This window comes from Calonectris borealis, chromosome 6 (genome assembly GCF_964195595.1).
Source record: "Calonectris borealis chromosome 6, bCalBor7.hap1.2, whole genome shotgun sequence".
Lineage (NCBI taxonomy): Eukaryota > Metazoa > Chordata > Aves > Procellariiformes > Procellariidae > Calonectris > Calonectris borealis.
Window position 1 is genome coordinate 44628181 of NC_134317.1, and position 14717 is coordinate 44642897.

A 14717-nucleotide genomic window follows, 5' to 3' on the forward strand; every position below is an offset into this window, starting at 1 on the left:
GCTCTTCAGTGTCTCAGGATTCAGAAACAGCATCAAACCATCTGTTTTACCAGAACTTATAAACAACCCTGTTGTGTTGGAGAGGGATGCACAACCATTGCTTTTGACACTACTTTGCTACCATTACTTGCCAGATCTACTGCCAAATCTAACTTAGCTGGCACTAAGCAAAACTAAGCCCTTTGAACGTAAACTTCATTCTTTTGTCTTCCATAAAAGGTCTTATGGGCTAGAAGTTTGTTTTTTCCTGTGATATAAATTGGCTTAATATTTTCTAAACTTGGAAAAGTTATGGTACAAAAGCTTCATTATTTATAAGTTTACTATAACATGGTTTCTCCGTAGGATGCTGGCAGCCAGCAGATTGGATTTCTTTTGGGCAGCTGTGGAGTAACACTAGCTTTAACCACTGACGCCTGTCAAAAAGGTCTTCCTAAAGCTCAGACTGGTGAGGTGGTTACATTCAAAGGTATGTTTTTAAGCTACTCAATTTTCTTTGTAGGATTAAGAGTGGGTATATCCATTGTTGCTATTAAACAACAATCTTTGAGTTTGCTTGCATGCTTCTAGCTTACATATAAAGAAGAACTGCCTTCATTGTCAAGACAGTACTTAGTGCTGCTTCCTCCTGTCACGGGGGTGATGCTGCAGCTTGTACTTGCCTCCTGTTGCTATCCCTGAATACTGGGAAAAAAAAATGATTTTTGGAACTGTAATGACAGTAACTTTTCTTTTTCTTTGAAGGCTGGCCTCGTCTCATTTGGTTTGTGATTGATGGGAAGCATCTGGCAAAACCAACTAAGGACTGGCATCCGCAAGTACGGGATGCCAGCGCTGAGATTGCTTATATTGAGGTGATCCAGTATAATATGCCTAACTTAGAGTTACTCTATTGATGCATATATGAGAGTTACGTATGATGCATATATATGAGTTACATCTCTTGACGCAATAACAGAGATGACTATAATATTTTTAACTGTGGAACAAAAATGTTTCCCTCAAGGTTGCCAGGCAAACTGTCATTTGAGTGGTTGTGTTGAAATAAATTGAAGATTGGGGATAGCTGGCATTTTTGGATCCCTGGGACAATTTGTTTAATTGGGGTAGAGAAACAGTCAGATTTCATATGATATTAGTATATTCTCTGAACATAATAGTATATTCTCTGAACATAAATGTATCTTTTATGCTAGCTTTTTGATTTTTTTCTTTTAAAAAGCTCACTTCATTTTTATAATAAAATATCCTTTCAATGCACTACTGTAAATTTTCAAGATTTTGTTGTTAATCTAATGCTTGTCTAAACTTTCTCTTTTCAGTACAAAACAAGTAAAGAGGGCAGCACAGTGGGCATTACTATATCTCATGCTTCCATGCTGGCACATTGTCACGCATTGACTCAGGCATGTGGTTATTCAGAAGGTAAGTTAGATAGGTACAACTTTAAAATTATACTCATAGCTTTGGACATTCAGACAATTTATGTTGCAAAATCATGTTTACTGTCTTAAAAGAACTTTAGATAAGCAGTAGTAGCTTTAACTGCAAAGGGAAAGACAAACTTCCTCATTCATAATCGGTGTGATATGTGAAGGAAAGTAAGAAGCCACTTGGGAAATCATAATTAATGTGTATTAATTTTTTTTAACCTAAGATCCTTATCAATTTTATTCAAGGGTTTGGATTTTTCAATTTTCATAAATTTGTTAGTTGGTGGTAAGAGCTATACTGATTTTTTCATCCTCTTGAAAACAGCTTTGCTACAAATCTGTTTTGCCCTCCCTAATGCCTTTTGAATGCACTGGCCACTTTATGAAGTCATAAGGGGGCCAGTTTGAGATGCCCATATGGAGAGTCAGAGGAGCCCTCCCAGCAGAAATTAAGACAGCTTTCTTAGACTGATCCTAGAGGCCATTTGGGTAGCTTGGATCTCTTTGAAAAGCTCTGGATGCTGCCAGTTCCAGCTGTAGCTGCTCTAACAGTGCAGAGTGGTGTGCCATGCAGACAGGCTGGTGTCAGTTATGCAGCTTCTTATCTCTCAGGAGGAAGAGTTGCAGTTATTGACCAAAGGGACAAGGCCTTTTGAAGTCTTGACTTGAAACCCAGTAATGACTAAGTGAGATGTAATACGCATCATAGTCCTTATAAATCTTCTACTTTGTGATTTCTAGGAGTGTGACACTTGACCCCTGAAAGAGAGGCTTGATCAAGAAAATCTGAGAGTTACCATATTAAAAAACACCCTGACTTGCTTGGCTTTACTGCTCTTGCACCTTTGATGACCCTGCCTGCCTAAATAACAAAGTTAAAAGTCCTAGTGCAAGTCATCTGGTCCAATTACTTGAACTAGCTCTGTGATTCTAGATAGCGCACCTGAGGGCATGAGCAGATTGTTAACAGTTGCTAACTGTCCTCTCTTGCACTTTTTTTTTTTCCTTCTTCCTTTGGGCAATTGGTTTATGCCTGCAGCGCTCCTAAGTCCACATAAGTAGTATGATAGGGTAAAAGAGTCAGATACCTGTACTCTTTTTACTTATCATCAAAGAGGATACTTTCCCATTTTCATTTTGGGACACCTTCCCATCACAGCTCCCAACTACCAAGAACTGTGCTGGAAGAGGGGAGGGTGCACCCAGCTTGTAGGTAAAGGGTTGTACAGCGGTTCCTGAACCCTGAAAGGATGATGGCAACCAGTTATGGATTGAAGGAGTCTACACATCTTAATTTTCAGACAAATGTGGAGTAGTGTTGCTAGCCATTAACATTTCAGATCTTCACAGAGGGTACTGAATTCTCTTGTCCTCTTGTATGTGCATTCTTCAAATTTCTGTTGCCACATGGTAGAGGTGCTGTCACGAGGTTTGTGTTCTGTATAGACCAAACTCAGTATAAAGATTCTCCATTTTGTTTATAGCTTCTTGCAGCTTCACAGTTTTGGCTACAGTAGTTCCTATTTTCAGAAAGGAAGGGATCTTCCTATTAGCTAATCATATCCTACAAAAGAACATCTCCATAAGGATTTGTTTTCAGTCATTCTCTCAATGAATAGCCAAGAACTGCACCTGATTTTGACCATGTTCATCTGTGCTACCATTAACCAAAAACTTTGGATTTGAAATCTCTTTGCTAGAAGAATCTCATGGTTTGACTAGGTTTTATCCTATAATGGGGTAGTGTGTTCTAATGTATCTTGGGACACACAGAATGGTTGAGATTGGAAGGGACCTCTGGAGGTCATCTGGTCCAACCCCTCAGCTCAAGCAGGGCCACCTAGAGCCAGTTGCCTAGGACCACGTCCAGAAGGCTTTTCAGTATCTCCAAGGATGGAAACTCCACAACCTCTCTGGGCAACTTGTGCCACTGCTCAGTTACCCCTGCATAAAGTTTTTCCAGATGCTCCAGTCCCTTAGTCATCTCAGTGACCCTTCGCGGGACTCACTTCAGTAGCTCCATCTCTCTCTTCTACTGGTGAGCCCAGCAATGGACACAGTACTGCAGGTTGTGGCCTAACCACTGCTGAGCAGAGGGGAAGGATCACCTCCCTTGACCTGCTGACAATGCTCCTCCCAGTGCACCATTAGCCTTCTTTGCTGCAAGGGCACGTTCTGGTTCATGTTCAATTTGGTGGCCACCATGAACGCCAGGACCCTTTCTGCAAAGCTGCTCTCCAGACAGTTGGCTCCCAGCATGTCCTGGTACATGGGGTTATTCCTCCCCAGGGGGCAGGACTTCGCATTTCTCCTTGTTGAACTTCATGAGGTCCCTGTCAGACCATTCCCTCAGCCTGTCGAGGTCCCTCTGGATGGCAGCACAACTCGCTTTGTGTCATCTGCGAACTTGCTGAAGATACACTCTGCCCCATGAGCCAGATCATTAATGAAGGTGCTGAACAGAACTAGAGCCAGTATTGAGCCCTGGGCTACACAGCTAGTTACTGGTCTTCAACTAGACTTTGTGCCACCAACCACCACCCTCTGGGCCTGGTCATTCAGCCAGTTTTCAGTCCACCTCCCTGTCTGCTCATCTAGCCCATACTTCATCAGCTTCTCTGTGAGGATCATACAGAGTCTGTCATAAGATGCTGTGAAACTGGTGGCAGCTTTCTCCAGCAAATTCAGTTCCATGCAGTTCACTTTTCCTGAAGGTTGAAAAGAATTGTGGGTATGGAAGATTTGCATTTCCTTATATACAAGCTCATGTCTGGGACTACACACCTGTCTCAGGGCAATTGGAGCTCTCAGTCACCCAGAGAATGGATATGTGGCTGACTTATGGAAGTATTGTATTTATTGGGAAATACCTGTGTACATTCTGAAAACTTAAAAAGAATAAGTACCCCGAAGAACACTTTCTTGTGCCTGCAGCCATCCTACGATAGTGATAAGCAGGTTTCACCTGGTCAGTATAGGATATCCCTCTAAAATCAGGTTAAATCTTTGATTTAAAATCTTTGATTCTATTTTTTTAAATCACCTAAGGTGTTCAGATTTCTCAGAGAAAACACTGAAGAAAATTTGTTACAGCCATGGTAATATTTTTAACTAACTTTAATTTTTTCAAATATAGCTGAACCTTTTCAGTTCGGCTGAAAAAGTTTGCATCAAAACTAAAGTTTTGGTCTGCTTAGTTCATTGGCAAATGTAACAAACACATGGAAGTGGTATTATAATGAAAACAGGGTCTTAAATATCTTGTAATAATCTAGTCTATAATCATAATTTAAAGATGATTGTTTTAAGTAAAATAAGACACTTTCAGCTTAAGCAGCCTGTTTGTTATAGACAAGAAGGCATGGCAACATAGCTTTGATTTCTTGGTGGTGTTGGAAGTTTCATAGTTGCTTTAACAGATATTTTGAGTTCTTAAATATTCTCATAACTATGCTTCTTAAGTCTGATAGTTTTTCCTTTGCTTTCAGCTGAAACACTAACAAATGTCTTGGATTTCAAAAGAGATGCTGGCCTTTGGCATGGAGTGTTAACAGTGAGTATTTGGATGAATGAAAAAAACTGCAGCAAGTTGCTTCTCTCAGGGTTAGAGTATTGGTATCAGAATGAGGTCAATCTCTCAAACTATTTATATTTCAGTATTTGTATTTTTCAGGATGAAGTGTTACCTTTTCAGACTGCACAGGCATAGCTTATGTTTTTACTGACTATACACATAGTTTTCACTAACAGTTAAATGTAAGAATTACGCTGTAGCTGTGATTTTTTTTTTTGAAGTTGGTACATGCTGTGTATTCTTTGAGCCACTTGAAAGTTTATTTTTTAATATTTTTCTCAGAGTGTTATGAACAGGATGCATGTCATCAGTATTCCCTATGCATTAATGAAGGTTAATCCACTTTCCTGGATACAGAAAGTCTGCTCATACAAAGGTATCCTTAAAGTATTTTTACTTAACTCATCGTTTTTTGGATGATTTTAAAAAAAAAACCAAAAAACTTTTGTTTGTATAAAATGTCTGCTCTAGCTGAGGCCACTGCTGTTTTATCCAGCTAACTCTGCCACAGCTTTAGCGATTGGGTACTGCATTTCAGTATTAGATGTACTGATAGATTCATTGATGAGTGACACTGATGGCTTCTTCTGATAGACTTTAAAGAAACTGTATTTCTCATCTTCATATTTGAATTTATAGTAAACATTTAAATTCTATAATCAAGTCCATCTGGAGACATTGAGTATACACGTGTCATAGTAGTTAAATATTTGGCATTTGTATTTGTTTTCTGTGTTTGTAATTTGTTTCATAAATTTATGTAAATGCACAAAAATATTTATATAATTTTATAATTGGACTTTATTTTGTTCTGCACACACATCTTAATTATTTTTTTTATTTTCAGCCCATGTAGCAGTAGTAAAATCACGTGATATGCACTGGTCACTTTTGGCTCAGAGGGATCAGAGAGATGTCAGTCTGAGCTCTTTACGAATGTTAATAGTGGCAGATGGAGCTAATCCATGTGAGTATGGATGCATTTTCTGAGTGTCAGTGCAAGGTGAACTAAAGCACGCTGTAAATCACAAAACTCTGGGTCTGCACTGTAGGAGCTCAGCACTGGCTATAGTTCATCTTCAGCAAAACAGAGACAGCAGCACTTTCTTTGCCAAGGACACTGGAGCGAAACTTTCATAGAAAATGTTCTGAAGGATCTATTCTTTATATAAAGAATAGTTGGCAATGTAATTTGAAAGAGGCTTTTAAAATTTCAAGTAAATCATAATGCCAGTTTTGAAGTAGTTGCTCATGTATTGCATGTAGACGTAAAATCTTTGAGTTGCAGTGTGTCTGATTCTGTACGTGCCCCTAGGGCTTGTCTCAATCATGTGCAAGGACATAAAAATGGGAGCAGTCACAGCCTTAACTCAAAACCATGACAACTATTAACTAGAGTATGCGGTAGGTTCTTGCCTTTTTCTGTCAATCATATGGTGGTGGTTTACAGTAAACGGGAGGGGTTTTTTTTGCAACAGGCAAGAATATACCTTAGTTGCTTAATTTTGCTGTTCTTGTACACCAGAAAATCAATAGTATTTCAGATTCCTTGGAGTTGCATGATGAGAGGTCAGCAAGTTGTGATGGCAGAAGATGAAAGCTTGAAATGGTCTTGCTAAGATTATATTTGTTGTAAGCGCTGTTTCAGAGTTGATGCTTAGAAAGTTGGCAGTTTGTTCTATAGTAAAATACTATTTGTATGCTAGTGATGCCACTGCTTTTTCATTGCTGTTTGCACTTCTTAGCTATATTTAGCTGTGTAAATTCATTTTTTTTAACTTTATATTTTCATCAGTGCTGTACACTTACATGAATTGAAGTGAAATTATACCTAGGTTGTAGGATAATCAGTGAAGTTTGCTGGTTTGCGTTATGAGCTGCAATTCCATCACTGTAAAATACAAAGCTGTAGGTGATGAGGTATCCTCTTGCATTTTGAGCTGAGTGCTAAAGGCCAGGTAGAGTTCTGAACTGAAGATATGTCAGAAGCATTTGATGTTAATTTCTAAGTGCTTTGGTTCTGTGACCTCTATAAGAAACATTCATATAGGAGCTATATAGAAAGCCTACAGATACAGTTACCCTTAGTGACAAAATATTCTGATCACTGAAGGACTTTCCATGATGTTAAGTGTTACAGAGTGCTGCCAGAGAAAGAGAGTATACAGCTGTGAATTTCATTCAGTGAATTAGTTGTTAACCACTGAAAGTTTTTTCTCCAAATCTAACATCTAATAACAGGCTGGAGTGTCTTTTAGGCTTTTTGAAAGTATATTGGTTTTGTGCACGGATGCAACCATATATGTATAGCTGAGTTGAGAGTAAGCATAGACTTTGAAATCCTGCAGCTCAAGCTTTCCTGCCCTTGGCAAAATGTTTCCAATTGTGTGATTGTTCTTTTTAGGGTCAATATCTTCCTGTGATGCATTCCTGAATGTATTTCAGTCCAGAGGTTTGAGACCAGAAGTAATCTGTCCCTGTGCTAGTTCTTCAGAGGCACTAACTGTTGCTATTCGCAGGTAATTCTCTTTTCTGAGAAGTGAACTGAAGCATTTCTTGACTATTGAAATGTAGCTGGTGTTAAAATGGTAGTCAGAAAAGACGATTACCCACATAAAGATGCCCAAAGACCTAGACAGAGGGAAGTCTGAGGCACGCAGGTATCTCCTTCACTGAAGGATGGGTGGTTTTTTTTTTGTTTTCTTTAAAAAGTTTAATATTTTCTAAAAGTAGTCAACCATAAGGTTGGTTGTTTTGGGTTTTTTTCACTGCTTGGGAAAGAGAGGTCTCATCCTCACTGATGTTGCTATAAAATGCCCCAAAAATCTGTCACTTATTTGGGAGGAAGAAGATGCTGAATATTCAAGTAATTGCTTATATACGATGTCTTGTAAACAGGGGGCTAAAGAAAAAAAAAAATATTTGTAACTGGCCTGAAAAATACCATTGAATTTCTGGACACAGCAAGGGATGCTCTGAAAAAAGAAAATTCTTTGATTATGAATAGATGTATGGATGGAATATGCCAGAATTTTTTGACAGTGGTTTTGATCAAAATGTGCTTTTTCAGAAAATCAATTTCAAGAAAACTTGAAACAAAAAAGTTTGAGATTTTGGAGAGTACTTTCTCTGGTGGGAGAACTTACATTTCCCTTAAAAAAACTTAAAAAAAATGTACTTGAAGAACTGATTTTTTACAACAGCACCTGGAATCTTTTGTTCTGTTCCATCTTGAAAGTTGAACAGTTACACAAAATGGAGTTGTTGGTCCTCAATCAGTTCTGCTCAGAGTAAGAAGTGTCAAGCCCTCCAAACACTTCCTAATTTTTCCTGGTGTTTAGAAAATTTAGCCTTTCAATGCTGATTCTTGACACTTCTTTGCCCATAGTAGTACTAAATCCTCTCCGTAACATTTTAGAGTGAGAGGAAGCTGTGTGATGTTTTGTTCTAGCTCTTTTTTCATCTAGTTAAAATACATTACCGGTCTTGAACTCTTGTTTGTTTAAAATGAGAAACCATTATTTCTCCTAACCTTAACAAACCTGAGAGACTTGCACAATGTTTTTGATGATCACATTGCCACTGGTCTGTTGATTCATACATGATTTGACTTTCTGTTTTTCAGACCTCCAGAACTGGGTGGGCCTCCTCCAGGAAAAGCAGTGTTATCTATGAATTGTCTGAGTTTCAGCGTGATAAGAGTGGATACAGAAGAGAAGTTGTCGGTGTTAACAGTACAGGATGTTGGTCAGATTATGCCTGGAGGTAGGAAAGCATTTCGTGTAGGTTTAAGCATACTCCACATAACTTATCTTTACTATTATACTTGTGAATGAAATAAATAAAAATGTCAAATGATGAGTACCTTCAAGGTAGTATGACTTACATTTTGACGCGTTACCTAAACACATGACGATTAAGTACTGTCTCAACTAGATTATTCAATGTTTTCAGTAGAGATTAATCAATGATAAATTTGAATGACCGTAAGTTTTGGTATGGGCAGATACTTCTGGCTGATCTGCAGAGTTGTGTTATTGTTCACTTGTTAGCATTAGTGCTGACTGACATACAGCTGTGTAATAACAAATATAGCAGAACAAAACAAAATATAAAGTGTAGTAAGAAATACTATCTTTCATCCAGGAGTGATAGTCCACGTGTTAGAACAAAATAGAATAGAATAGAATATTTCAGTTGGAAGGGACCTACAACAATCATCTACTTCAACTGCCTGACTTTTTCAGGCCTGACCAAAAGTTAAAGCATGTTATTAAGGGCATTGTCCAAATGCCTCTTAAACACTGACAGGCTTGGGGCATCGACCACCTCTCTAGGAAGCCTGTTCCAGTGTTTGACCACCCTCTCGGTAAAGAAACGCTTCCTAACGTTCAGTCTAAACCTCCCCTGGCACAGCTTTGAACCGTTCCCACACGTCCTGTCCCTGGATGCCAGAGAGAAGAGAGATCAGGACCTCCTTCTACATTCCCTCCTCAGGAAGCTGTAGAGAGCAATGAGGTTGCCCCTCAGCCTCCTTTTCTCCAAGCTAGACAAACCGAGAATCCTTAGCCGCTCCTTATGGGACATGCCTTCCAGCCCTGTCACCACCTTTGTTGCGCTCTTCTTTTCATATTCAAATACCTGGGATCACAGGGACATGGTGGGAGACAGTCTCTTTAGGAAGGACAGGAGAGAACAGGTTTTTTGTGTGAGGGAACAGTTGGAATGCATGGAGCTCACCTGAGGATGGATGAGGAGCCAACTGAGAGCTTATAGGTAAGGATTAAAGAGCAGACCAGCATGGGGTGGCATTGTAGTGGGTGTCTGCTATCGACTGCCTGACCAGGAAGAACAAGTGCATAAGGCCTTCTGCAGAGAGCTAGAAACTGCTTCACATTTGTAGGCCCCGGTCCTCATGGGGGACTTCAGCCACCACGATGTGTGCTGGAGGAACAACATGACAGGGCATAAGCAATACAGGAGGTTCCTGAAGAGCATCAATGACAAACTCCTGACCCAAGTGATAGAGGAGCCAATGAGGAGAGGGTCTTTGCTGGACCTCATACTCACAAATGAGGAGGCACTCATTGGGGATGTGAAGGTCGAAGTGACTGTGAGATAGTAGAGTTCAAGATCCTGAGAGGACGGAGCAGGGCAAAAGCAAGATCACAACGCTGCACTTCAGGAGAGCAGACTTCAGCCTCTTCAGGGATCTGCTTGTTAGAGTCTCATGGGATAAGGCCCTGGAGGGGAGAGGGGCCCAAGAAAGCTGGTTAATATTCAAGGATCTCCTCCATCAAGATCAAGAGCAGTCTGTCCCAAAGAGCTGGAAGTTAGGAAAAAAATGCCAGGAGTCCTGCATGGATGAACAAGGAGCTCATGGCAGAAATTGTACGTAATAAGGAATTAAACAGAAGGTGAAAGCAGGGGCAAGTAACGTGAAAGGAATACAGAGACATTGTCTGAGCATACAGAGATGGGGTAAGGAAAACCAAAGCCCAGATGGAACTGAATCAGGGGAGGGATGTTAAAGTCAACAAGAAGGGCTTCTATAAATACATAGGTGACAAAAGGAAGACTAGGGACAATGTGGGCCTGCTCCTGAATGAGGCGGAGGACCCAATGACACAGGACATGGAAAAGGCAGAGATACTGAATGCCTTCTTCAGCTCAGTTTTTACCATCCAGACTGGCTTTCAGAAATCACAGGCCCTGGAGACCTGGGGGAAATTCTGGAGCAAGGAAGACATACCTTTCATAGAAGAGATGAAGTTAAGAAATTCTTAAGCAAACTGCACATGCACAAGTCCATGGGCCCTGATGGGATTCACCCATGAGTGCTGAGGGAGATGTTTGATGTCATTGTGAGGCCACTCTCAACAATGACCGTGGCTCACTTCTCAATGGGAGAAGTGCCTGAGGACTCAAGGAAAGCAAATGTCACTCCTGTCTTCAAGAAGGGCAAGTCTCCTTAGGCAGACTAGGGAACTAGGGCTGGTCAGCCTCATCTGAAACACTGTGCAGGTGACTGGAACAACTAATTCTGGAAACCATTTTCTCAGAATCATGGACAGCAAGAAAGTCATCAGGAGTAGTCAGCATGGATTCACCAAGTAGAAGTCATGCTTGACCAACCTGGTCGCCTTCTACGATGAAGTGACTGGCTTGGTAGATGAGAGGAGAGCAATGAATATTGTCTACCCTGACTTTGGTTGGGTTTTGTACAGTCTTCTGTATGATCCTCACAGAGAAGCTGATGAAGTATGGGCTAGATGAGCAGACAGGGAGGTGGACTGAAAACTGGCTGAATGACCAGGCCCAGAGGGTGGTGGTTGGTGGCACAAAGTCTAGTTGAAGACCAGTAACTAGCTGTGTAGCCCAGGGCTCAATACTGGCTCTAGTTCTGTTCAGCACCTTCATTAATGATCTGGCTCATGGGGCAGAGTGTATCTTCAGCAAGTTCGCAGATGACACAAAGCGAGTTGTGCTGCCATCCAGAGGGACCTCGACAGGCTGAGGGAATGGTCTGACAGGGACCTCATGAAGTTCAACAAGGAGAAATGCGAAGTCCTGCCCCCTGGGGAGGAATAACCCCATGTACCAGGACATGCTGGGAGCCAACTGTCTGGAGAGCAGCTTTGCAGAAAGGGTCCTGGCGTTCATGGTGGCCACCAAATTGAACATGAACCAGAACGTGCCCTTGCAGCAAAGAAGGCTAATGGTGCACTGGGAGGAGCATTGTCAGCAGGTCAAGGGAGGTGATCCTTCCCCTCTGCTCAGCAGTGGTTAGGCCACAACCTGCAGTACTGTGTCCATTGCTGGGCTCACCAGTAGAAGAGAGAGATGGAGCTACTGAAGTGAGTCCCGCGAAGGGTCACTGAGATGACTAAGGGACTGGAGCATCTCCGCATGTGAGGAGAAGCTGAGAGAGCTGGGAGTGTTTAGCCTGCAAAAGAGAAGGCTCGGGGGGATCTCATCAATGTGTACAATATCAGAAGGGAGGTTATAGAGAAGACTGAGTCAGGCTCTTTTCAGTGGTGTCCCACAACAGAACGAGAGCCAATGGACACAAACTGAAACACATAAGTTTCCCTCCGAACAGAAGGAAAAACTTTTTCCGCTGTGAGGGTGACTGAGCACTGGAATGGGTTGCCCAGAGAGGTTGTGGAGTCCCCATCCTTGGAGATATTGAAAAGCTGTCTGGACATGGTCCTGGGCAACTGGCTCTAGGTGGCCCTGCTTGAGCTGAGGGGTTGGACCAGATGACCTCCAGAGGTCCCTTCCAACCTCAACCATACTGAGAGTCCCAGACTCTGGATATCCCAGCAAACTGGTCAGTCCTGGATTAACCTGTTTCTTAATGACATCTGTTTGCAACACAGTGCTTCCTAAAGTAGGTAGATATTGGGCATTGTTCTCCAGCCCACTAAGTGGATTGTAGCAAGGAGACTTTGTCTCTTCACTGTTGTTCTCTTTTGAGGCTAGGCTGCTGAGTCATGCATTATTTGGAGAGGAGAGCACTCTGAAGAAGATAAATAAAATTAGGGTGCCAAACCAAACCTAAGACTGTAGGCAGGTTGACTGGGATCTGTGTCCTGACAGACCACTTAGTGCCCTCTAGTCCAGAAGTGAAGATTGCAACATCTAGGTTGATAGTGTAACATTCCCTGGCATATCTGGCTGAGGGTACCACTAGCTTTAGACCCCATCCTGACCTGGTCTGGGTGTGCTTGGAGAGGACGAGATACAGGTTTTTTGAAATCCTTACCCCTTCAGGTTTACTATGTAGTGACCAAAGAACCTGATTCGTTCTGGTCATGCCCTTAGCACCTGTGGCTTTGCTATTCTTGGTCCCATTACGAACCTCAGGCCTTGCTGAGCTGTGGTTCCAAAGCCCTCCTCTCTGTAGAGCATTTACTCAAGGTGAAGATGAAGGGAAGAGCCATCTTGTGCTATTTCAGCAACCACCTCTTCTCAGTACATCAAGGCCCTTATTACGACTAAGAGCATGCAGACACCATCGTGTAGCAAGTGGCACTGATCTTGTTTCATTTTCCTCATTACTCCCAGAAGCACTTTGCAACCAATAAGGTTGGTGGTTCAGTTATTCTTACTGAACTTAAATTCACATTCAGAGCTTCCTCCTGTTACCAATAAAAGACTGAGCAGAAGCTCTGCACTTCATACCAAAATAAAGGGAAAGGAGCCCTTCCTGTGGGGATTCATGTCCGACCTGCTTATTTTAACTGCAGAAAATTGAACATGTCTATTCTGACCTTTTAGGTAGATAGGCAAGGCAAGATACTCAAAATATTCTTCTGGGAGCAAGGGCTTTGTGGGCAGCAGGAGGGTTTTAATACGTTCCTAGATATGTTCATAGAACTGTATGCATTCTGCAGATCCTGTTAGAGTTCAGTGTGCCAGGCATCCTCAGGCAGGTGGTATCTGGGTGGGTCCGTGAAAAATCCTTGTGTCCTCTGTACTCTGGCAGTTACCATTATATCACCATCTCTTTTTTCTGCTTATGATCCTTATGAGCATACTATAGCATCACAGATCTGAGTCAAGATAGGTGGGCCAGTTAATTTACAGCAAAATGATTTCTGCTTCAACTTAACACTCTAGGAAGTAAGGTTGTAAAGGCAGGCCAATGTGAATACAGCCATCGAGGATAATGCTTGTGCATTATGGCCTCAATGTGAAAACATGAGTGCAGGAAAAAAAAGAGTATGTTGACCTAATCTGACTTAATGGCTTCTGAATTGCTTCATCTGAATGTTCAAATTCAGGTTGTTAAACTTGTCTGCAAAGACCCAGAAGATAGTCAGCTGCGACTGGCTTCTGTGTCTCGATAGAATGGTTATTTTTCCACTTGAAGTAGAATACAGATGGCATGGACTACTGCTGCTATCTGGTTTGGCTGTTAAGACTGATGTCCCCTTGAAACCCCACTGAAATTTAGCTATTCTCCCAATCTTCTACTTAGATTGTGGGTTAGTCACAGGAACATGGAGGGAACAAGTTTGAATGCCCTTCAGGTAGTCATGGATCCTTTGTTGAACCGACTGAGGTTGATCTGGATATTGGTCCAGTTTTTGAGAGTTCAAAAAAGTTGTATTTGATGCAGCATTGATCAAAATCTTTCTTTGGATCAGTTTATCACATGGAGATCCTCCTGGCTTTGCTGTAGGATTGCCCCTGGGCAGAGTGTGCTTGACTACACTAAGGCACAAAGCAGCCTACAGTTGTGTTGCACCTTAAGCTACTCTTCATATTCAACCATTACAGCTGTAAGTCCACTTGGTTAATCTTCCATAGTGCATTTGCTCAGTGGCAGGTTCAAGTCTGCCTCATGACGTTGGAAGAATTACCTTTATGTTTGTGGGTAAGTAATTTCACCTTCCTCTTCTATGTAAGTCGTTAATGAAAAACATGTCCCTGTCTTTGTGAAATGCTTAATTGGGTAGCGAGAGGAATCTTTGACAAAACTCCTTCTCCTTTGTCAAATGCCTTGGAGCATTGTCTGGCAAATCTAATGGACCCTTCTGTTTTAGGATTCCATTGACAAACAATTGACAACACTACCATGATTTTCTACATTAGTAAGAAATGTCGAGTGACTTGTCTGATTGTGTGAGGGGAGAACAGTTAAGTGGGTATCCATTTAGTGCCTGGAAGTGATATGACTTGTAATTGATGGCTATTGCTAT

The 14717-nt window shown here is 41.5% G+C and overlaps 1 protein-coding gene across 4 annotated transcripts in view; it reads left to right on the plus strand.

Annotated features, from left to right (window-relative positions):
- The window catches only part of DIP2A (disco interacting protein 2 homolog A), a 139559-nt gene that overhangs the window by 90821 nt on the left and 34021 nt on the right, over nt 1-14717 (plus strand). For all 4 annotated transcript variants that reach the window (XR_012674179.1, XM_075153873.1, XM_075153870.1 and 1 more), the window contains 8 exons: nt 346-469; nt 745-854; nt 1323-1425; nt 4922-4986; nt 5290-5383; nt 5855-5974; nt 7412-7526; nt 8633-8772. Coding sequence is in view for 3 of the 4 variants with exons in the window: in XM_075153873.1 (XP_075009974.1) it covers nt 346-469; nt 745-854; nt 1323-1425; nt 4922-4986; nt 5290-5383; nt 5855-5974; nt 7412-7526; nt 8633-8772 (871 nt within the window). In the remaining variant the exon portion in view is untranslated. The remainder of the gene's footprint in view (nt 1-345; nt 470-744; nt 855-1322; nt 1426-4921; nt 4987-5289; nt 5384-5854; nt 5975-7411; nt 7527-8632; nt 8773-14717) is intronic.